Genomic DNA, 23,073 nt, shown 5'->3' with positions numbered 1-23,073 from the left:
GCTTTGTCTGTACTATTTAAAACAGCCATGAGAAGAGATAAACATAACAAGTCGCGTAAGGCGAAAATACAATATTTAGTCAAGTAGCTGTCGAACTCACAGAATGAAACTGAACGCAATGCCATTTTTCAGCAAGACCGTATACTCGTAGCATCGTCAGTCCACCGCTCATGGCAAAGGCAGTGAAATTGACAAGAAGAGCGGGGTAGTAGTTGCGCTAAGAAGGATAGCACGCTTTTCTGTACCTCTCTTTGTTTTAACTTTCTGAGCGTGTTTTTAATCCAAACATATCATATCTATATGTTTTTGGAATCAGGAACCGACAAGGAATAAGATGAAAGTGTTTTTAAATTGATTTCGACAATTTAATTTTGATAATAATTTTTATATATTTAATTTTCAGAGCTTGTTTTTAATCCGAATATAACATATTTATATGTTTTTGGAATCAGCAAATGATGGAGAATAAGATAAACGTAAATTTGGATCGTTTTATTTTTTTTATTTTTTTTTACAATTTTCAGATTTTTAATGACCAAAGTCATTAATTAATTTTTAAGCCACCAAGCTGAAATGCAATACCGAAGTCCGGGCTTCGTCGAAGATTACTTGACCAAAATTTCAACCAATTTGGTTGAAAAATGAGGGCGTGACAGTGCCGCCTCAACTTTCACGAAAAGCCGGATATGACGTCATCAAAGACATTTATCAAAAAAATGAAAAAAACGTTCGGGGATTTCATACCCAGGAACTCTCATGTCAAATTTCATAAAGATCGGTCCAGTAGTTTAGTCTGAATCGCTCTACACACACACACACACACACAGACACACACACACACACACACACACACACGCACATACACCACGACCCTCGTTTCGATTCCCCCTCGATGTTAAAATATTTAGTCAAAACTTGACTAAATATAAAAACAGAGGACAAAGGTGGGGGCTGTAGTTAGGGTGTGGGTGGTGATGTTTTTTTTAATGATAACTTGAAAGGGATGTAGTTTTGAAAGGGTAACATTGGTTTCAAACCTTCAAAAACTTTGCCGTCAGATGGGTTACTTCCTTTGCCGACCATATAAACCTAAAAATGTAAACATGGCCGGAACACAAAGGTGTAATAATGACTTTAAGATCTTTTTTTCAAGGCAATCAGCCGGAGCCTGCTATTTACACTGGACCTGGTTCGTCCTTTAAACTCTGGGAACTTGTCTATCAATTCTTTTAGTTCATGTTGCCTAATATTGCTCCTTTTCCCCACTGCTTCTAGAATGATGGCATCCTCCTCTCTGGTCCACACTGTAAAGAAGAGGACAGGATGGTAAGACTAAAATTCATTTCTAACAGTAACACAAAATTCAAATAATAAATATCATCTCAACAAGTCTGCCCAAGCTGATCTCTGTTGATAAGTTCTTTGAAGCAACATTAAGTCAATCTGTCAAACCTGAATCTAAAACCTAAAAGTCAATCTTAAACTTAACTCATTGTCTCCCAGGTACAGATATATCCATACCCACTGAAATGGCTCTATCTGACCAGGTACATATAGAAATATCCGCTCAGACGGTTAGCTTGAGTAGCTTCCTGTAACGTCCATCTAATGCCTGCATTCCAGCGTGTTGATACACAGTTACTACAATTCTGAGTGACCTGCTGCAGCACAGCTGGTCTCTGCTAAAAAAAAACACCCACTTAGTCAACATAGTTGGGGTAGAAAGTGTTAAAGATCAATACTGAAAACATATGGTTAGTCAACACCTAAACTGGCAGGCTGAAAACCGAGACAGGTAAAAATGCACTTGTCTCCGTGAAGCATGGCCCAGTTTTCTTTTATTTTGGCCCAGTGTTTGGAGCATCTATCTGTATTTTTGATTTCAGAAAATTATGAAGAAGAACAAATTCAATTGTCATGAGATATTCAGTATTATAATACCTCGGGGTTTCTTAATCAGTGGTTGCTCCTCTCCTTCTGACTCCTTTTCTATAGGCAGATCAACTGCAAAGAAAGGGGGTTAAAGTGAAAACCTTCTATGAGAATTCAATAAGAGCAACATATTTCTAACTAAAATAAAAAAAAATAAAAAGTCACATGAAGTGATATCAAAATGTAGTCCACATGCCAATTAACTCAAACCTAACAGATTAGTACTGAAAACTCCCAGTTTAATGGGTCATCACTGAAACAGTTTATAAATCTTGGCTGACTGAAAACCGAGACAAGTATCACTGGTCTCCAAAAACCATGAACCAATTGTCTAGAACTTTGAGCCAATGTTTAGAGTATGACATACCTGTGAGCAAATACCAAAAGCACAAGAATTACCTTTGGAGGCAAAGACAGTCAAACAGGATTTGACATTTTAGAGATTTTAGGACAAGGGGGACTTATACATCATCAACCTGTCACACTCACTCCTGATTGACTGATCTTTGTTCAAAAACGTACAAAACCTGGACCCGCCCAACAATTTTGAAGTACCGCGTCACATGGATATGTATATGTGCATGTCCTTGATACTGGGGAACAGTTATGGGACAAGAGCACTTAAACAGGCTTGTCTACATACACAAGACCTGTTTTCAATCATGTTCCAAAGGGGCGGGGATGTAGCTCAGTCGGTAGCGCGCGCGCTGGATTTGTATCCAGTTGGCCGCTGTCAGCGTGAGTTCGTCCCCACGTTCGGCGAGAGATTTATTTCTCAGAGTCAACTTTGTGTGCAGACTCTCCTCGGTGTCCGAACACCCCCGTGTGTACACGCAAGCATAAGACCAAGTGTGCACGAAAAAGATCCTGTAATCCATATCAGAGTTCGGTGGGTTATAGAAACACGAAAATACCCAGCATGCTTCCTCCGAAAGCGGCGTATGGCTGCCTAAATGGCGGGGTAAAAACGGTCATACACGTAAAAGCGGTGGGAGTTTCAGCCCATGAACAAACAAACAAAGATGTTCCAAAGACAAAAAAAGGAAGGTTCTCGAGCATCTATTTCATCACAACACATTGACAATTTGGTGGGAACGACTGTATGATCAGTTAGTGTGCTTTGCGTACATTACAGAAGGAAACGAAACCAAGTGAGATCAGAAAATCGTCTGCATTTATCGCCGATCATTGACATTTATGACAGATCTATTGCTCAATTAATTAATTTATACTTTCCAACATACAAAATAATGTTGCTGTAAAGTGTGTGCCCTTGTACTTTAAACAATTCATTCTCTCTGAAGCTCTTATGGAAACGAAAGTAACTTTCGACAAGCCTTTTTTCAATTCCATCTAAATCTGAAATAACTAAGTGCTATAATATTTTCAGACAAAGTTGTCATACGTCACATGAAACCATCAACTGAGTCCAAGGCTTTGTGAGAGCACGTTTATAGACCGGCAAAGTTAATAGTCACTGATTTTGTAACTAGCTGTTATGTTACCCAGTATCGGGGATGTGCACATATTTATTTGATTCAGAAAATGATAAGGGGGAGAGATAATTGACAGGTGATGAGAAATTCAGTATTACAGTACCTTTCCTGGATCTCTTGGCCAGATGTGGGTTTTTAGCATCACTTAATGTCTTGTCTCCTAAAAAAAAGATCAGATAAGTCAAAACTTAACTAATTGTAAAAATTTACAAAGATGCACCAACACACACACACACAAAGGGAGGACAATGTAGCACAACACATCGCTACAGTGAAATGAGCGATATCGCCTTCAAAGTCTTGAAGTAAAGGAAACAAACTACAAAGGCTGGGTTATGAGTTTGGCCATAATTGAGCAAAAGAAAGGGTAATTCTTTCAGAAACATAATAAAGATGACAGAGTTAATTCTGGAGTTTGTCTTTTCTGCCAAAATGATGGAAAGTTTATAAAGGTTGGAACCTATTCAACAGCTGATATAGAGCAATACTCTTGACAATGTGTGTTTCAGAGTTAGTAGCATAAATCTATCTGCATGTTTGTGTCAAGTACCTTGACTCTTAAACAAGTTGTCACTGTTAGTGTTAATGACAACCAAATAGTCCCTATTACTCTGTCACTGTTAGTGTTAATGACACCCAAATAGTCCCTATTACTCTGTCACTGTTAGTGTTAATGACACCCAAATAGTCCCTATTACTCTGTCACTGTTAGTGTTAATGACACCCAAATAGTCACTGTTACTCTGTCACTGTTAGTGTTAATGACACCCAAATAGTCACTGTTACTCTGTCACTGTTAGTGTTAATTACACCCAAATAGTCACTGTTACTCTGTCACTGTTAGTGTTAATTACACCCAAATAGTCCCTATTACTATTTTCCTCACAGGCAACTTACCTGCACCACCCTCTGAAAGGAGATTCAAAATGCCTATGACGGTGTCTTCTTCCACTTTTGCCATCTCCCGCAGATCTATGACACTGCAAAAGAAAATGATTACCCAATTTAGTCTGTGGATTCACTTTTTTTTTTAACCTTCTTTGGATATGCTTGAAAATGAAAGATATCATCAGCTGTGATAATTTCTCATGCTGTAAAACTTGCTTATGTGTTGCCCACTTTTTTACTTTTCAAATGTGTTTTCTCCTCAAGTATTTTATCTTCATGTGAATGTGCATCAGGGTGTTATGGCAAAGAAAATTGTAAACAAAGCGCCAATACAACAAATAACAGAGGTACGATGGCCACATAAAGTTGTAAAGTCTTCAAAAGTAGTGCATTGACACTGAACTGCACTATCTGTAGTTATGAATATTTAAAGCATTTTGGTTAACCACCCCTTTTACACCCTCTTAAAATAGGAGAAAATCTGCCCGCAAACTGACATAATTGCAATATTGTAACATTGACCAAACAGGACCATGAGTTATTATACAATTACAAGTCATCTGATCTATACAGTTCATCTTTAAAGAGACATAACATTAACACAGATAACACTTTCAGCACTATTGGCTTTAGAACAATTATACTTTTTATAGTAAAAAAAAACAAGCCGTCTTTAAGGTTCAAGAGTTAGCAAAAACATTTTGACAAGATTACTTTGACATGAACACAACAGGTTAAACAAAACACCAACAAAGAGAAAAAACAGGTACACAAACCTGTCTGAAGGCTCATTCTGGCTTGGCTTAGTGACCCCTGGTTGAGCAACGCCTGGCTGAGCGACTCCCGGCTGAGCGACTCCTGGCTGAGCAACTCCTGGCTGAGCGACTCCTGGCTGAGCGACTCCCGGCTGAGCGACTCCCGGCTGAGCGACTCCCGGCTGAGCGATGCTTGGCTCAGCGACTCCTGGCTCAGCGACTCCCGGCTCAGCGATGCTTGGCTCATCAGGACTACATGCAAAGCAATATCCAGACATGTGTCACAGCTCAGTCAAAGAATAAATATACTTTAAAACATATTTCAAACTTTTATTACCTCTACAAATCTGAGAAAATGTGATCTTCATGAGGAGGTAAGCTTAAAGAGGACACAAAATCTGAAAAACAAAGGTCTTAACCCTATTTGGACTACATTGCCTCACAGCAGTTGTTTTTCAGGCCTACACAGTCAACTCAGATTTAATGAAAACACTGGTAGTCCTTTCTTATTCAACAAATTCAAAAATGTGTACAGGTAGGGTGCAAACACGACCGTGACCAGTACTGGTGCTTGGTTGTTCATCATGATCACCAATGTCACTTTCTGGTTATTATTTTTTCTTACTCAAGCCTTGTTATCTTTCACTTATATCCCTCTCAGCTTCAAGGAGAGGGCACTAAACACATTTGAATTAGTAAAAAGTCGTCAGCTTCAGCGGGCTTTGCCCCCTGACCCCCACAAAGGGCGCTGCCCCTTGACCCCGCATGGGGGCCTATAACGGCCCCCTGGACCCCCGGCTTTATTTCAGCTGAAACTGCCATTGCTTTAGTACCATGCCTGAGAACTGACGAGTCGGTTCCTGAGCCTGGGGGCACAGACACTCCCCAGAAGCTGCTGATTCCTTCATTTTATTGAAAGATTCAATTCAAGGAACGTTGCTATACTGGAAAAAGATGAATGGAGATCAGTTTTAGACTCGGAAAGACTTGAATTTTGGCAACGGCGCTAGTCACTGATGAGAGCGACTGATCGTAGCAAGAGATCAGTTTGCCGGTCTCAGAGATTCTGTCGAAGCAGAGACATACGTCAAATAAACTCGATGCGAAGCAGGCTTATGTTAAGCCAAACACAATATGGTGTTTTTTGTTTGTTTCAATGTTCCTTTGTGTTCTGCATTTTGTTAAACTAATGCTGCCTCAGTCTAACCGGCACGGGACACGTTGCTTGGTGTACTGATTACCAAAATGCTTTGGAACAAAGTAGAATAGAGCAAATAAAAGGAAGGGACAGTAATGAATAACAATTATAAAAAAAATTAACAGATTTATAAAAATAAAAAAATAAAATAAAAATCATGGCAGGATTTGAACCAACGACCTCAAGAATCTGAGATTAAATCTATACCAATTGAGCTATGGAGCGTATCTGCTGGAGTATGGAAAACTGAGGTCTATTTTGTGAGATATCGGTGACTGCCCGTTTCTGAGCCTGAGGGTTCAAGCACCAACTTGTCGGATCCCGAGCCACTCCGTTCTGGTTTATTCGGCAGACTGTAATCCCATTCTTTGTCATTTTTAGGCTCGTCTTTAGTTTACTGTCACTGTCGAGTGAAAACACGCTGAGGCCATCCAGTAATGCTAGTCACTGAACATCATACATTTCTGTGCTTCAATCTGAAACAAAACGTGCTCAAATTTGGTCAACACAAGTACCGGAAATTGGCAAGCCAGTGATGGCCTTGACATTTAAACACATGGATCAGGTAGCGTAATATAGGAGCAAGATTTTGGACCAGAGCAGAGTAATCGTAAAATTGCAATTTTCAGTGCTAAGTGAAAAATGTTGTTACCAAAAACTATCTGGTAACAGGGCAGAAGTGTTAAATTGCAGGGACTTTAAAGGCGGGTTCCAATGTAATGACAGGAGATAGTGGCTTTTTTAGGATTTTGATGTAAGTGTGACTGACAGCTTATTACATTTGCCAGTCATTATTCATTAGAAAGGAGTTACCTTACTAAAGCCAAAAGCTGAATTGCACAAACAAATCATATCAGAGCTTCGGTCTTCTGCCTCTTAGTCATAAACGCAAGGAAATATGAAAAGAAAAAAGGAAATAAATACATATACACATAAATCCATCTTCTACTGAAAATGTAAAAGTCAGATGAGAACTGCATGTTTCCCTGTTAAAATGTCATCCTTACTTCAGTTTTCTTCAGTGGTGATAACTTCAGCAGTTGACTGACACATGCAATTTTGTGTGTGTGTGTAAAACAGCCCACTGATTAGCCGTTCCACTGTTTCACCTAGCTTTCTTATGACGCAGACAGAAAATCTGCCAGTAAACTCAGACGGATCTTTCCAAGACCACAACAAAAATGCAGATTTATTTATTTGGAGGTTCACACCTGTTGTGCAAGTCAGCTATTTTAATCAGTGACACTCACCTAAGCAAAGGTGTTCTTGCTTGCGCCTCCTGGTTTCTAAGCCAGGCAGAAAGAAAGAAAGCAAATGTATCCATTAAGCACAATGCTCTGCTTTTAAGGCATTTGTACATTAACTAAAAGAATTGAAGAATAACAAAACATTAAACACCTGACTTAATTGTAATCTTGCTGACTTGGTGTTTTGAACAGGACCAGTTTCAATACCAGCACACAACTATCTAATCTATACAGTTCAGGACAACAAACAATGTTGGTTTAAATCCACCCTCTTTAGAACTGCCCTTTAGAATAAACAAATTGTTGAGTAATACATATATTTGTTTGCAACTATCAATGTTCCCAGTAGATTACAGTTGACTTTTTACATTGACACTTTCTCATACATGTGACAAAATGCCGAGCAAGAGAAAACGCATAACCCGAACAACATGTGAAGCAGCAGAAAATGGCATGTGCACCTCTGTGCACTGCACATAAAGTTAATTTTTAGTGGTGAAGTGCAGGGATGGTCTTATTTAATGTGCAAACCATGACAGGACCTGCCAACCCTCTTGACTAAGCCGTCATTAAAAAGTCTGCTACTCACAATTTGAACACAATGTGCTCCTTGTTGTCCAATATCCTTTTGAGGTCCTGTCGGCCATAGCTGTTGGGATTTTTTAAAGTGGCAACTCCTTCAGGCCACCCTTTCACTTCCATAGAAGGAAGTTTGCTGTATGGGCAGCGCATGTGCTGGGCAGCTGGTTTTCCCACAGCCTCACCTGTTTCAAACATTTTTAATTTAACAAAATCTCATGACCATTTGTGTGCGTCTTTAAACGGCTTAACAGACTATGTCAAAGAACACTGGTAATTGCCAGCCTCTTGATGTCAAATCACATCATAACCCACTGCAGCTGGGAGAAGTTGCTAGACAAAGCATGTTGCTTGCACATCTCTGCTGGTAATGAGACATGTATGTAAAGTGAATGTGAAACAGAAGATTAATTAAAAGAAATGAATACAATGTGGCATTTACTGCAAGAAAGTAATCAAACGTTTCCTGATTCTAGTGTCTTGATTTTATTACAGCTTCTTCAACTACTGTGCTTAAAAGACAGGTCTGCTCGTTAAAACTGTTTTCCTTATTTGAATATTTCAGACAAAATGCATAAAAAAAGAAAGAGAGAAAAGATACGCCCACACATACGATAAGCCTTGTTGAGTACGGCCTGGACCTGACGGCGCAGCTCTTGTTTTTCATCCTTCTTAGCTCCTATAAAAGAATTAGTATAAACTGTTAATGCAAAAACAACAACAATGAAACCTTTCCTCTTGACTCACAGTTTCACAGACACGCTCTTGATTTTTATTTTACTTTGGGGGTTTTTCTCCCTAAATGCACCCACCAATTCAGATTCCAATGGATTGTATGCACGGTTTGCACACATTCTATAACACTGTCAGATTTTAGTCTAAAATTGAAAAAAACACATTTAAATCCTCCTTATACATATAATATAAAGTAGTACAGTAACAATACTTGCAGTACTATCTAAAAACATTTGCTATGTATGACCTTTGAAGATGTATTTTTTCAGTTATTTGTTCTCGCAACTGCCCAGGGGCAGCACACAACTGCTGAAACTGCCATTGTTGTAACTTCAACCTGTATATTTTTGGCAATGTGACGATGTACAGTCTTATCGCTGTTTTGAATTGAAGGCTTCAAACTCGCAATAAGCAAGTAAAAGCTTCTGCAGACATTTTTTTTTAACTTTTTCTGCAATAAAACTGTTTAATTTTACTCTAGCATTCTTCCTTTTTCGAGATTTCTACAGAAAAACTGTTAAGCTTAGAAAACATAAACAATGTTGATGCAGCAGATGATAGCAAGATTTTCCACTGCATTTGTGTTTCCGCAGTAAAACAGAATATTGTATTGTCAATATCCTCATAGGAATACGAGGAATAGTCAACTTCAATATGATTATGAAAGATGATTCACATACCTCTATCTCCATCAGCAGCTGTGGCTTCAGACAAGTTTTTCTGCTTGCGCTCAGACTGGGCGACTAAGCTGGTCAGATCTCTTGGATACTGAAGGCGATCCTCGATAAGGCACATCTGAGTTGAGGCAGCCCTTCGGTGCTCCCCATCCAGGATCAGGTGGAAGGAAACAAAGCCTCCCATCTGCTCAACTACTTTCCTCTGAAATCAATGCACATTGTTGCTTTGATCAAAAGGAGAAAAGTACAATTTTGCATTTGATTTACTGATTTAGGGAAGCTTACCCAGTACATGAATGTAACATATTATTAATTATTATCCAACATCATCATGGAACAACTGCAACTCAACAGTGCATTTACTATCTCAAACAGAATGAGGCAGAGCGATGTTAAGATATCAAATAACCAAAGGGAAGTAATCGCTCTTAATGCATACAACATGTGTAATAGAGTAAGCGAGAGTTGTACGGAACCTTGAAAGTCGCTTGTTCATTTCAAAATTCAATGCTTGTTATTCTCTCAGGTGCCAGGAGAAAAGGTTCTGTACAACTCTCGCTTACTCTATTACACATGTCGTATGCATTAAGAGCGATTACTTCCCTTTGGTTATTTGATGTGCATTTACTGATTTAGTGATTTACAACAATTGTTATTTGTTCCAGTTCAAGTGAAAAATCAGAGCCCCGTTTCTCATCCGTGAAATATGATGAGTGAAGATAGGAGTAGGAAGTAGAATTTGAAACACCAACCTGATCACAAGACTAAGACTGTACAAGGGCGGATCTGGGGGGGGGGTTACACGGCCGGGTTACGTAACCCCCCCCCCACCCCCCAAAAAAAGAGGTAATTTATTGGCTCAGGATGCACCAGATAGCTCTATTTTGCTTCTTTGGATAAAAAAATTTCCGGGGGGGCATGCCCCCGGACCCCCCTAGAGGCTTAGGCGCCTTCGGCGCCGTCAACTTGTATCTTCGCAGTCATTTTGTAACCCCCCCCTCCAAAGTGAATTGATCCGCCCTTGACTGTAAGACTAAGAGAGTACAATAATTACACATACTACAATACAAATTCTCACCACATTGGTCATCTGGTCAGTCAGAAGGTTGGCATAACTCTGCCTGTCTTTCATTGTGGAGGGTATGCCCCTCTCTGTTGCTTTCTTTCGGAAAAGCTCTTTATCTTCTGGCGACAGTTTAGAAAATTCCTCCTTCGTTCTCTTAAAATAATCAGCATTCCCTTGAAAAGAATAAACAAACACAATTTTGTTTAGAGGTGTTATAAATTCCAAACTGTGTTTCAAACATCAATTAACATGTACAAAAAAACAAAAAGAAGGTGTAGACAGGAGTTCCTGCTTGCCTGATAAATGAAGTATATGAATATGAACTCCACCAAACTGTCATTGTAGAACCATGTTAACAAAAAAATTCAGTATTAACTGTTGTACGTATACATGTATAGGTTAATTACAAGTACAACACAAGTGATTTTTTATATGGCTTGTATTTCAGTCAAGACCCAGCAGATGAATATCATAGGGATCCACGAGCCTGTGGCAAGCCTGTGATATATATATCAAATAAATATCAGAAGTTGTGAAAGAAACAATTGAAATTCAGCAGACTTACTTTCCTCTCACATTTTTATATAATTATGAGGAAGATAAACATTGTGATTTCTGACTCAAACAGCTCGTTAGCATGGAAGAGAACTAGTGAACTTGCTAGACATATAGTGATGTACTGTGTCCTCAGTGCAACATGTATGGCAGTTTTGCACACAGCTCACCTTCATTCTCCAGCCATGTTTTGGTCTTCCGGAACTCCGTGAGACAAGTGGCGCGCTTCATTCCAAGCATCCGCTTATTCTTTATCTGTAAATGGAAATGTACAATCTGCGTATGCAAATAAAACAATGAACGGGAACAAACCCTACCACACTAGTAAGACAAGCACTATACACCCCTTCACAGCGAGGACATAAACACCATCACAAAATTCAAACACTTGCCGGCTGCTTGAGGGCTGTCCGAAACTAGGATTTTCGTCCTGAGAATGGACGGCACAAACCATCAGAAATCTAAATAGTAATCAGCAAACTTGCAGTGTAAAGTTGAAGGGATTTAACTTATGATAAAAGCACCAACCGATCCTTGAGCCATGTTCTACAATTTTGCTTTTTGCGAAGTGATCAAAGTATGGAAGTTCCAAATATTGCTTCGTTCCTGGGGGTCTGGAACCGGAACTCAGCTACGGGGGAACTTCAGTATGCGCATGAAATACACAGTGGTGCGTCGCGCGCTTCACGCTCTCTGTCCGCGGCCCCCACCCCGCCCTCACTCTCACTCTCTCTCTCTCTCTCTCTCTCTCTCTCTCTCTCTCTCTCTCTCTCTCTCTCTCTCTCTCTCTCTCTCTCTCTCTCACACACACACACACACACACACACACATACTCTGACATATAGAGAGACATCACTACAATGGCATTTCAAGTTTATGTTACGTCAGTGACGCGGATAAATTGCCGGTTGGAAGGAAGTGGTGGTGGTGGGGGGGGGGGGGGTTACTGAGTGTTTGTGACCGGCCGGTGACCGAACTAATATCAATAATTCCGCCATAAGACGGCCCCGTAAGACAGTGACTTCTTGTCTCTCGATCTTATGAACTCGGTCTGACATCTTCACCAACACTGCTGGCGACCCAGCCAGCATGATTCTGCGTGACGCATCGACGAAAATACAGTTTAACGACCTCTCTGCTTAGAGCAATTTGGGTCAAAGATATCAGAGCCGAAGCTCTACGATGTGTGCCTGGGTGAAGATGAGCAACAACAAAACAAAAAAACAAAAAAAAAAAAAAAACACTTTTACTTTCCGCAATGGAAATGCTGGAAGAACAGGATTTAAAATCAATTCCTTGCAGGGGATACACGATTGTAGAGATTTATTCTTTCATTCCGAGGCAGAAATGCTTTTGTATTCAAGAAACGTGGAACGTTGCTATTCCGGAAGGGAATTGATTTGATTTGTTGGTACTTTAGAATAAAATTGTGAAAGTGGCATCCGACTGATCATGGCAAAGGAGTGAGTGTCAGACCAAGGAGGGTCGTGGTGGAGAAGCCGAGGCACCCTCTACGTACTTGTGGATTCGGCGGCTAGTCAACTGGCGAAAAGCAAACCCGGTCCTCCCTAGGACCTATACTGGCCGGTTAAAAACATATGTACAGGGCTGCGACTTTATGTCGGTTTATTCATCAACGCCTTTATGGCACCCTCTGTCTACAGAGGCATGGGAAGGGGGTCAGGTGAGGAGGCCAGAGATGTGTCTCTGTAACCCCCTCTGGGGTGGGGGTGAGAAAAAGAGGATAGGCTATTTACACTGTCATACACAGTCGTTCGCATACTCTCGCACAGCTACAAGGCCACCCTCCTCCTCCCAAAAGAGACGGACGTCTCAGATATGGTAGGCAGAGGCTGGCTGTCTAATCTAATATATACACCTAAGGTGACACATGGAGTATATGAATGTAACGTGGCATTAACTATAAGCCTAGCGCACGGGACACACGCGACCTCGGCCCCGCCGGCGGAAACACGGCAGGTGGGCGAGTGCAGCGAAGGAAATGATTTGTTCATAATAAAAATAATAGTAATAACAATAATAATAATAATAGTAAATAATTAAAGAGTAAGGAATAACTTACAAGTGCACGGGCCACACGCGATTTCGGCCCCGTCGGCGGAAAACACGGCAGGTGGGCAGGTGCAGCGAAGGAAGTGCGTGACGCATGCGTTATTTCTGCGTTTTTCATGCGGGGATGCGTACGGCCTCGTGACACCTTCGCTTCGCGCGCGTTACTTTTCGCCAACTTTTACGCAGATTGTCGCATTCGAAACGACTTCACCACGCAGTGTTTAGCACGCATGGATTCAATGAAAAGGTGATTGCAATTTTTGTTTTTCCTAATTTTATACCGTGGGTTTATGCATTTACTTCATGAAATAATTTATTATATTTTATGTTATTAAAAAATATTTACTTTTAAATGTTGGTTATGAATAGTTATTCTTCTTCAAAAACTTCTTTTTTATTTTTTTTTAGAAAAAAAATTGCATAAAAACTTTCAATCCGTTATTTTTCAGTTTATCTTAAGACAGTTTCGGTTAAAAAAAAATGCATTTAAAAGTTTAATAAAAATATTTTTATTTTATGTAATGGTTTTCCCATTTAATTTTTATTTAATCATTTTGTTATTACTAACATTTATTTGCTTAATTGTTATCCTGATTGTTTTTATCTTAAAATAAATATGATTACTTTAATTTGTATTATCATTATAATTGTTTTAGCATGTAATATAATTATTGTAATGGGGATTTGGTATTGTTGTAGGAATCAGCTTTCCACAAAATAATGTCGTGGAAAAATCTAGGCAAAGCATAATAAAAATATTATATGAACAGAAAAGATAACTGAAATCTATATGAACACGTACCCATAACAAAACGATAAAAACATTTAAAAAATTCAGATTAAACAAAAAAATGTAAACTAAAGTAACTTTGAAACTAATTATCTACTCAAAATAAAGGCTGATGTTAATGGTTACATAAAATTTGTTCTCAGCATATTTTCATTTTATTTTATTTTGCTTTGGAAGAAAATCTCTGTGAAAGTTCAATTTCAGGGGAGACAGTTACCTTGACTGAAAAGAGCAATTTATTGAAGTTATTTCCCTTGTCTGTCAGACAATCTCTAACTTCCTGTTGGCAAGAAGTCTGTCAAATCCACATTGTATCGGCGTTTTTTTGCTTTTTCTTCATATTGACTTGTATTTTTGACTTGCTTATTGGATGCAAGGTAATCTTATCCTTCTCTCTGAAATGAAGATTGACTTCTTTCAAGAATAGGTAAGTTGATCAACTGAAGGAAAGATTTGGGAATTTGAATTTTTGATAGCTCGCGGCTTCGGCTTCCGAGTTTGATGGCAGAGAGAATTTCTCACACTTTCGATTTTTTTTTCGCCTAGAAGAACACTGTTCTATTCATTCATGTTTGTTTTGTCTGAAAGATGGATGAATGAACTAACTTTTCCAAAAACATAAAGTTGATTGATGCAGTGGTTTGTTTTTAAGGAGTTGTGGAAGAGTGAAAATACCATCCGAATCCCGATTCGCGGGTCGCTCACGGCACCATAAAAACTGAATTTTCGTTTATCATTTTATGTCTCATTGTCTGTTTCTTGGTGAACTTTGGTTGGTTCCTAATCTGGTCGGGTCATTGCGGCAGCAGTTGTCAGGAGCTTTAGTAGTAATACTAATAGGCTCTTCATAAATCTGTTTTTTTTTAATTTGTATCTTTTTATTTTTCCACAGATGTTCAACTTTCAGTTCCGCATACCAGACATAGACTCATAGTGGAATATTCTGTGTCTGAGTCTCGGAAAAGAGAAAAATTACCCTTGTTCCCGAGGCATGCATAGACTAGAGAGGCAGGCAGAGGCTGTGTCAGCGTGTGCAGTGATAAAGTTGAAAAACAGATTTTTTTGAAATAAAAAAAATAAAAAAATACATCACAGAGAAAATAAATATATACTAATTTAGTGAAATTGAGATGCTTATATTTAATAATTAATATTCCAGTTTTGATGTTTGCGTGTTACTGTTACTGTTAGTGTTAGGTTTGGGAATCAATGTGATCCTATTTAACTTCCAAGTATTTATTTTTTCAGAAAGCTTTGACTTGAGTATGACGGTGCTCACTGCTTGTTTGAACTGAAGGTGAAGAAAGCTGAGATGGACAGTGACCTTAACACCGCCACCGATGCCAGTAACGCAGACTGTCGTTCCGTCCCGGCAAGGTGAAGATGAACAGGTATGGCTCCATAGCAATGAGTGTCTCATTCAGAGTCATTGATAGTGACACTGACAGCGTCTTTTTGTTCTGTGACTTTGGCTTATTTTGTGTTTTATTCTTTTAGTTATAACCAGATGTGTCAAACAAATTCAGCTGATCTCTTTTACTGTTTTAGTGAAACAAATGTATTGTTTCCAGCAAAGGGGAAAAAAATCGGGTGGGGGCGGTTGGTCGATTTTATTTTTATATTTAAATTTTTATTTTATTTTAATAGTTTTATTGATGTTTGTTTTTAATTAACACAGGCATCTCATTGATGAGAAAGTGTGAACTGTGTCCGCGGGATGCCAGAGAAGAGTAACTTTTCATCCAAAGTCTGCAAAATTGAATTTAAAATTTAACCTTTTTGATGAATATTTTTGAATGAATACAAAAAGTTCTAGTGTTTGGAGGAAAAGTTAAGGTCAGTTCAACTTTAAACAATGATTTTTAGTGTGTGTTTGTTCTTCTGTCTAAAAAAAAAAAAAAAAATAAAAATCTGCTTGAAGTAAATACACACAAAAATTTTCATCTCCAACTGCTGAGTCCCTACATCTTTTTACCCCATCAAATGCCACTCTGTATGCCCCTTTAAAAATTGATTGCAATATATATATTCCTCATCTTCTCCTGAATTCAAAAATATAGAGATGTCACGTTTACTTTGAACATTTGCTCAGATTGTTTTTTAGTGCTGATGGTTTCTTTTCAGGCTGACAGATTGTCTAAAATATGTATTGCTTCATGTAAATGTCTTTTTGTTCTTCTTTTCTTCCATTCAGCGGACACAAGACTACGAGCAGAGCAGAGCGGCAAGATAAACATCAGTTCTTGCTGCTGGAGAAGGTTCTACAGGAGCAGATGGACCTGATGCGACTAATTTAGTAATTGGTCGCCAAAGAATCATGGTGGAGCCAGAGCCTGTGCTACTGTTCGATGGAGTCATCTTTTTACTGTTGAGTGTGGAAGATGTTGAAGGCACATGATGGATCTGTCGAAGGAGTGATCACTGGTAGGTGGCTTTGAATGCTATTGTAATTGTTGAAGCAGACCAGTCATGCCTGTGCTATTTTCCCCAGATAACTGTAGCAAGATCTTGTGAGAGTGACATGTTATTGTTAGACGCGCGCTCTTTAGGCTTTAAATGTTACCTTGAGTGTGTGCTTTTTGGAGGATGCCAGATGTCATCACGGTTCACGGGTGTATCTTAACTGTTCATCAGTTCTCAGTCATGACCAGTTTCCCATTATCCTGGGAATTCATGCAAGGTTTATGCGTATTGGTCACATTTGTGAATTTAACCAACACATTTTGATGATAAAACTATGCTTATGGGTACGCACAATGATGGGCCTCTTTTTCTCATGTGGGGTGCGGAAAATGCATGCACCACTTTGTTTTCTGTGATCATTGCATCTGTGAGAAATAATGCAAATATTGCTCTGTGGCCAGAGCTGCCATCTGCTAGGTTTTCAGGGATGTAACAGAAATTGCTACGCTGTTTCCTCAAGTTCAAAATTGCAAGTGCTACACTCAAGCAAATAATCACAAACATGCAACAGTGCCTTCTTGTGAGTTCTGATTCTCACTTTGTGTAGGCATCGGATTATGGGTCAGAAAAAAATTGTCCACACTGAATAGTATCACGGTTGACGCTCTCTTCTAACTATGTTTGTGCTTTCCAAATGAAGATTTGTGAGATAGTATTGAATGATTGATGCAGGTCACCTGAGGTGTGTGATTACATTTTATGACAATGCTACACTCAATCACCATTTGCTCTTCTGAAAACATTTTTTTTTAAAGCAAGTGCGATTATTGATTTTTTGTTCCAGGTGACAGTATGATGCTTCCAGATTGAATTGTTTGTATGTGAAGAAGAGCTGTCTGAATATTTGATTTTTGGAATTCAGTTGGCTTGTTTTGTTTGTTTCAGATCCATGACCATGAGCTCGGTGTGGTTGGTGGACATGAACTAAAGACGACTACTGATGCTGTGATGACGAAGGTGTTCCATAGGCTACACGGTTGCTGACAGGGGGCTCTGGGGGAGGGCAGGGAAAGAGACCATGGTGTACGCTGCGACTAAAAGCCATCGACAGTGAGTTGTTTTTCATAATTTGTAAAATCATCCTGGTCCTTTTAGGAAGAAGATAAAATCCATGTCTACAAAACAACAAGTTATTTCTGTCTCAAATTTTGTTCTTTGGAATCAATTTTAAATTTGCCATGTTTTACATGTGAATGATAGTTGTCAAAGCTTTTACGCTTAACATTAAATTGCTAGAAGCCAAGTTCCTGAGCTCATTTGTCAGTGTCATGGATTTTCGACTACATACGAAATAAGGATGTTAGCAAACGGTATGATGTCGTCACATATGCGTCTGCACGTCACAGTACATGTATTATGAATTTCCGAAGGCCCCCAAAGAAAAAGTCATAGTAAAGGTAACTTTAACCACTTGACTGCCTTATGACGGGTATACCAGTCATGCGCTTGTGCAGCCGCAGCGCCTTAGGACGGGTAAACCCGTCTTCTCCGTTCCGGGATTTTCCAGAAATGCTACGTCACTGCTGACACACAAATAGCAGCCAATGGCTTGGTAGGATACCTCATTCTCATGAATAAACATAAATGGTGACGCGGTTTTGCGTTTGAAGGCTATTTTCGGCCTTGTCGACAGGGTATGGGAGAGAAATCTCGACTCGTCAAAATGGCTAACGGTGACTGTCGACCGGGCCCTAGTAGGGAAAAACAAAGCCGGACTGACGCTACAGGCGGTGCAAATGATTATGGATACTGACAGGGGAAGGGGGAGATCTTCTTTCGGACAATTTGTTGGAAACAGGTAGATGACAGTGATTATAATCCTTTCTTGGAGCGAGCAAAACAGCCACCTGTGTTTGATCCACAGGCACCGGAAGATGCGCCGGGCTGATTTTTCAAAAGTTCATATTTAAACATCATTATAAGCCAAACTAATTATCATTTCCATGATTAGACACTAAAAACAGATTCTTGGTTCAATTTCCTTTAAAAACAACATAGGTTTTACTTACCTACCTACTGCCAGTTTGAAGCTAGATTTTTTTGTGAATTATTACACCCCAAACTCCAATATTCCCTGGCAGTCAGGAATGCACATACCCAAGTTTTGATTGGCAGCGAAAGGGTTAAAACAAATATTAGGGTAGGTATTTTTTTTTTACTTCTCTTCTACAAGGATTACAATGTGTTGTAATTTCCTAACTCAAGTATAGTTGGTGTGTTGTAAAAGCGTATGGTGTGTATGCAAGTTTGTGTGTCTGTATGATTTTTAGCAAGTTTACAGGCGTCAGGAAATAAACTTGAGACTTTTCTCAAATCAGTGATAGTTGTTTGATGATCTAAGTTCATGTTATTTTTTGTTTTGTCATGCAGAGGCTGTTCCGTGAAGCTGTACGGGTGCCACAGGTCAAGACCTTGAAGACGGCCGTTCAAGACTGGTTTTTGGAAGCCTGTGATAAAAGAAAGAGACAACAGGCCATGGAAGAGCCTTCATGATTTGGTTTGCAGTAATTGAACTTTGTAATCTCTGTAGGCTTATTTACAATGCTAGTTGCAAAAATTTGATGAATGTAAGATTTGACTCGCCTGAGAAATTGCTAGTGAGTAATTGTATTTCACAGTTCAGGTCTGTGTGGCTGATGGGTAATGTACAGAAGAATCTGGGGTTTTGTTGGACATTATTTAAGCTAAGCTTTAAACTTCACACTCTTCTACAGATGATGTTCAGACATGATGTACCCTTTTAGGTTGTGTCAGAACGACAGAAGACTAAACTGGAAGTGCTCAACTACCATTACTATCAGTGGAGACGCATGGATGCATTTGAACTTTTCTTGTGGGTATCCCATACTAAAAATATAGAATACATGATTCTGGAAAAGCTGTTCAAGGGCACTTACACACTATATTCGATTTTTAATACACGACTCAAACCTTCAGGCTAAATTAAAATGAATAAAATACAAGTATAAAGAGTTCAGAAAAGAAGAAAACAAAAAGTGAACAAATAGAAAGAAAAGGTTTTAACAATTCCTTGTCATTTATGGGAGTCGAACGCAAACAACCTAGGCAGCTTGAAGGAGACAATGCATGATGCGGGTTTTTGTTGTTCTTTATTATTTTTTGGAGTTGAGTTGAGAATTTAGAAGCGAGACTAGAAATATAATTTTTTTTTTTTTTGCTGTTAAAACCGTTATGATTGGATTTCTATAGATGTAAGTCTTGGTGCACCTGATAAAAATTTAGCCCTTGAATGCAGGCAGTGTAAGGTAAATGAAGCAAAGTTCTCTCCGAAACAGAAAAAAAAATGCATTTCAATTATATTGATCCTCGCCACCTTATTTTGTTTGCTGAGCAGCTGGCCGCTGGAGACTTGTCTATCATTTTGTGAGTAAGCTGCGTGTTTTACATCCATTTTGAGATGGCAAACCTATGTTTTACGCAGTCTGATAAGTTTTTTTTAATTTATGAGTTTTATGTCATGGTTTTTTTTTTAATTTATGAGTTTATGTCATGTTGGTGTGCTTATACATATCAGTGGAGAAGGGGCATTGAATAAGTGTTTCTTTTTGATATCATTGTTCTGAATTTTGACTATTAGCTGGCATTTTACCTTTTGTTTCATTATTGTAGTTGTTACTTTTGTGTAGTGAAACTTGATAACTCACTGCTGCCCATGTCTAGGTTGTGTCAATTGTTTTTTCTTCACTGAACGTACCACTGATTATCAATGATGACATCAGGGTTTTGTTCTGTTTTTTCTCTGGCATTTGAATTTGCTTCAAATCATTGTGAACTTTTTTTTTCCATGCAAAGTTACTGGTATATGTGAATATGTTAACACACTTCAAATCAAAACCTGAAATGTCTCCTTTTTAAAAGTAATTTTTTTAATTTCTTTTATTTAAATGGTACACATTCATATGATTGTCTCCCTTTTTTTTCCTTTTTTTTTTTTTCCTTTTTTTTTTCTCTTTCCTTCTCTTATTTTGTTTTTTTCTTTCTTATTCTTCGGTTTGTTCTTCCTTTTATCTTCTTATCCTCTTTCTCTTGCTTGTTCCTTGTCCCAGTATGCTTTCACGCCGCCCCATCTAATTATTTTGTGCTCCATCCACATCTGAATTTCGTTCAGCTGCCTTGTCCGAAATGTGTGTGGGGCACATATGTATGTTTAATGTCAGGGGTCGACACTAACTTATTTGGCCTGGGGCCACACTGGCCCCAGAGATGGAAATTGCTGGGGCGGAAAACAAAAATCTGGGGCCCACTCTCAGTATTCACGTGCGGCAATGCATTCAGTTGTCTGTTTTTCTTCATCGTACTCCGTCGCGATATAACCTTCGTGGTTGAAAACGACGTTAAACACCAAATAAAGTAAGAATTCATCATACTGAAGCCAGGGAAATTTTTTCAACCATTTGACATTGAAATTACGACAGCTCTTCGCGCTTTTGGCTGCATCGGTCTCCTTTTTTCGTTTCTCTCCACCCTGTTCTTCATCTTCATTTCCATGTCTTTTTACACCAGGGATGTGTCGCCACATTTTGCGTTTGGCATTTGAAGGCGATACTTATCTCTCACGCTAAAGAGCGCAATCTGGGAGTTATTTCCCTTGCGGCATTGTCCTTCGACGATTTCAATGTTGTTGTTTTTTCTTGACTGCGGCATTGATCGTAACGCAAATTTCAGTGACGACTTTGACTGGCGATTTTTAGTGATTGGCTCTGGCATTGTTGGAATTTATCCCGGGGCGGAGTGGGCCCCAAGCTTCGGCAATGTTTGGGGCGGAACACAAAACTCTGGGGCGTTCCGCCCCCCGCCCCCGCTAGTGTCGAACCCTGAATGTCAATGTTCATGTTTCAAGTTCCTTGCTTTGTGAATTGCATACCAATGTTTTATGCAGTCGTGATAGATTCTAAATGTATGTGTTATCCTAGTTTGGTGTACATTGACTGGATTTCGATCCCTGGAGAATGGGCATTAACTAAGTGTTTGTTTGTGATATCATTAGTAATCTGAAGTTCAACTATTAGCTGGCTTGTAGAACTTTTTTTCTCTTTTTGTTGCTGTTCTGTATTCAAACATGTTGATACAACTCACTGCTGCCTATGCCTAGGCTGTGCCAATTATTTATTTATTTGTTTACATCAATGTGATATAGTGACGAGTGTACATCAAAATTCTCTCTTATAAGTTATACTGGATTCTTCACTGCATGTACTACGGCGTATCGATGATGACTATCAGGGTTTTGTTCTATTTATTCTTTGTTCTGCCAATTTGAATTCTGCTTTGAATAGTATTTTGATCATTTTTGTTTCCGTGCTGCTGGTATGTCAAAATGCAGTGAAATTAAAACCTGGAAGTCACAATGGCAATAAGCGAGATTCAAATCTCTCCTTTGTTTTAATCAATTTATTTGACTGCATTTTTGTTTTAGAACTTGTACATAATTATGATCATCTCTGTTATCGAACCTGCACGCTTGACCTTTGTCTTTCTGGATCAATACAATGTTGTGCACTGCCCATTATTTGTTTGTGAGTGCGTAAAGCGGTTGTGTGGTCTGCGTAAAATTGTGTAGGTCAATCGTGACATCTGCGTGGAGAGTGTGTCAAATGCGTGAGAATGCGTAAAGCAATTGTGACATCTGCGTGGAGAGTGCGTCAAATGCGTGAGAATGCGTACAGCAATTGTGACATCTGCGTGAAGAGAGCGTAAAAAGCGCGTAATGCCTGAGAATGCGTCAATAATTCGTGACATCTGCGTGGAGAGTGCGTAAGATGATCAGGACATCTGCGTCAAGAGCACGTTAAATGCGTAAAGCAATCGTGTCGTCTGCGTGGAGAGCGCGTTAATAGCGTGAGAATGCGTAAAGCAATCGTGACGTCTGCGTGGAGAGTGCGAATTTGTCTTGGTGTCAAATAAGCGTGCGCCGGAGGTGCGTATGGTCTGCGTAATCTGAGGGAAAACGAGTGTGTCACGCATGTATTTCGCTTTGCAAAATCGCGCGCGTTACGCATGCGTCCAGTGCAGTTGTTACGCAGAGTTTGGCGACTGCGACACGCATTCGCTGCGCAAAATTTTGCTGGCTGGGGACTTGAACCCGAGTTCCTACCGATGATGTTGTGAAACCGGCAGTAGGCCTACAGACTGACTCGGGGGCCGTATCAGAAGCCATTGCATCAATGTACTCAATTTTAATTAGTACTTGTCACGGTGAAGGTGGATTTGTTTTGAACCGAAGCTAGAATTGAGTTTGAAAAGAAAAGTCGGACCATATTTTACTCGCCGCCTTCGTCACTCAGTGACTCCGTGGGCTACTGGTGTGATCGACTGACTGACTATTAGGGTTTAACGTCCTCTTAGACCAACTGGTCTATATTGGGACGTTGACGATGTGGTGTGATACTTTGATTCGAACAAGCCCGCAGTGGCTGTTTCCTTCGACACACCAGCATTGGGTTTGTCTCGTCAAAGTATCGAAATACGATCATGATAATCATGGCGCAGACGAGAAATGATGCATGCGTGTCTTCCGTGTTTTCCAAGCCCTCAGTGAGACTTTCGCTGTGAACGTGGGATCTTTTTCGTGCGCATGTGTGCACTGACACGGGGGTGT

At 39.4% G+C, this 23,073-nt stretch overlaps 1 protein-coding gene across 1 annotated transcript; it reads right to left on the bottom strand.

Annotated features, from left to right (window-relative positions):
• Nucleotides 1-251: 251 nt before the first annotated feature.
• On the bottom strand, nt 252-10,727 carry LOC138980805 (uncharacterized). The gene is made up of 10 exons (XM_070353696.1): nt 10,586-10,727; nt 9,511-9,709; nt 8,709-8,774; nt 8,106-8,280; nt 7,520-7,555; nt 5,093-5,323; nt 4,326-4,408; nt 3,532-3,588; nt 1,942-2,004; nt 252-1,304 (listed from the first exon to the last, which is right to left on the bottom strand). The coding sequence occupies exons 1-10, from the start codon at nt 10,637-10,639 to the stop codon at nt 1,135-1,137; spliced, it is 1,134 nt and encodes a 377-aa protein (XP_070209797.1). The 5' UTR covers nt 10,640-10,727; the 3' UTR covers nt 252-1,134.
• Between the last annotated feature and the right edge of the window lie 12,346 nt (nt 10,728-23,073).

Source organism: Littorina saxatilis, linkage group LG1 (genome assembly GCF_037325665.1).
Source record: "Littorina saxatilis isolate snail1 linkage group LG1, US_GU_Lsax_2.0, whole genome shotgun sequence".
Classification (NCBI taxonomy): domain Eukaryota; kingdom Metazoa; phylum Mollusca; class Gastropoda; order Littorinimorpha; family Littorinidae; genus Littorina; species Littorina saxatilis.
This window is presented reverse-complemented; position numbering and strand designations above follow the sequence as displayed.

Excerpts from the sequence above, each read along its gene's own strand:
- LOC138980805 (XM_070353696.1), bottom strand. The coding sequence starts at position 10,639 with ATGAAAGACAGGCAGAGTTATGCCAACCTTCTGACTGACCAGATGACC. Across the intron at positions 3,589-4,325 it reads CCTTTCAGAGGGTGGTGCAG|GAGACAAGACATTAAGTGAT; the intron begins GTAAGTTGCCTG and ends TCTTTTTTTTAG. Across the intron at positions 1,305-1,941 it reads ACTGATTAAGAAACCCCGAG|TGTGGACCAGAGAGGAGGAT; the intron begins GTATTATAATAC and ends TCTTCTTTACAG.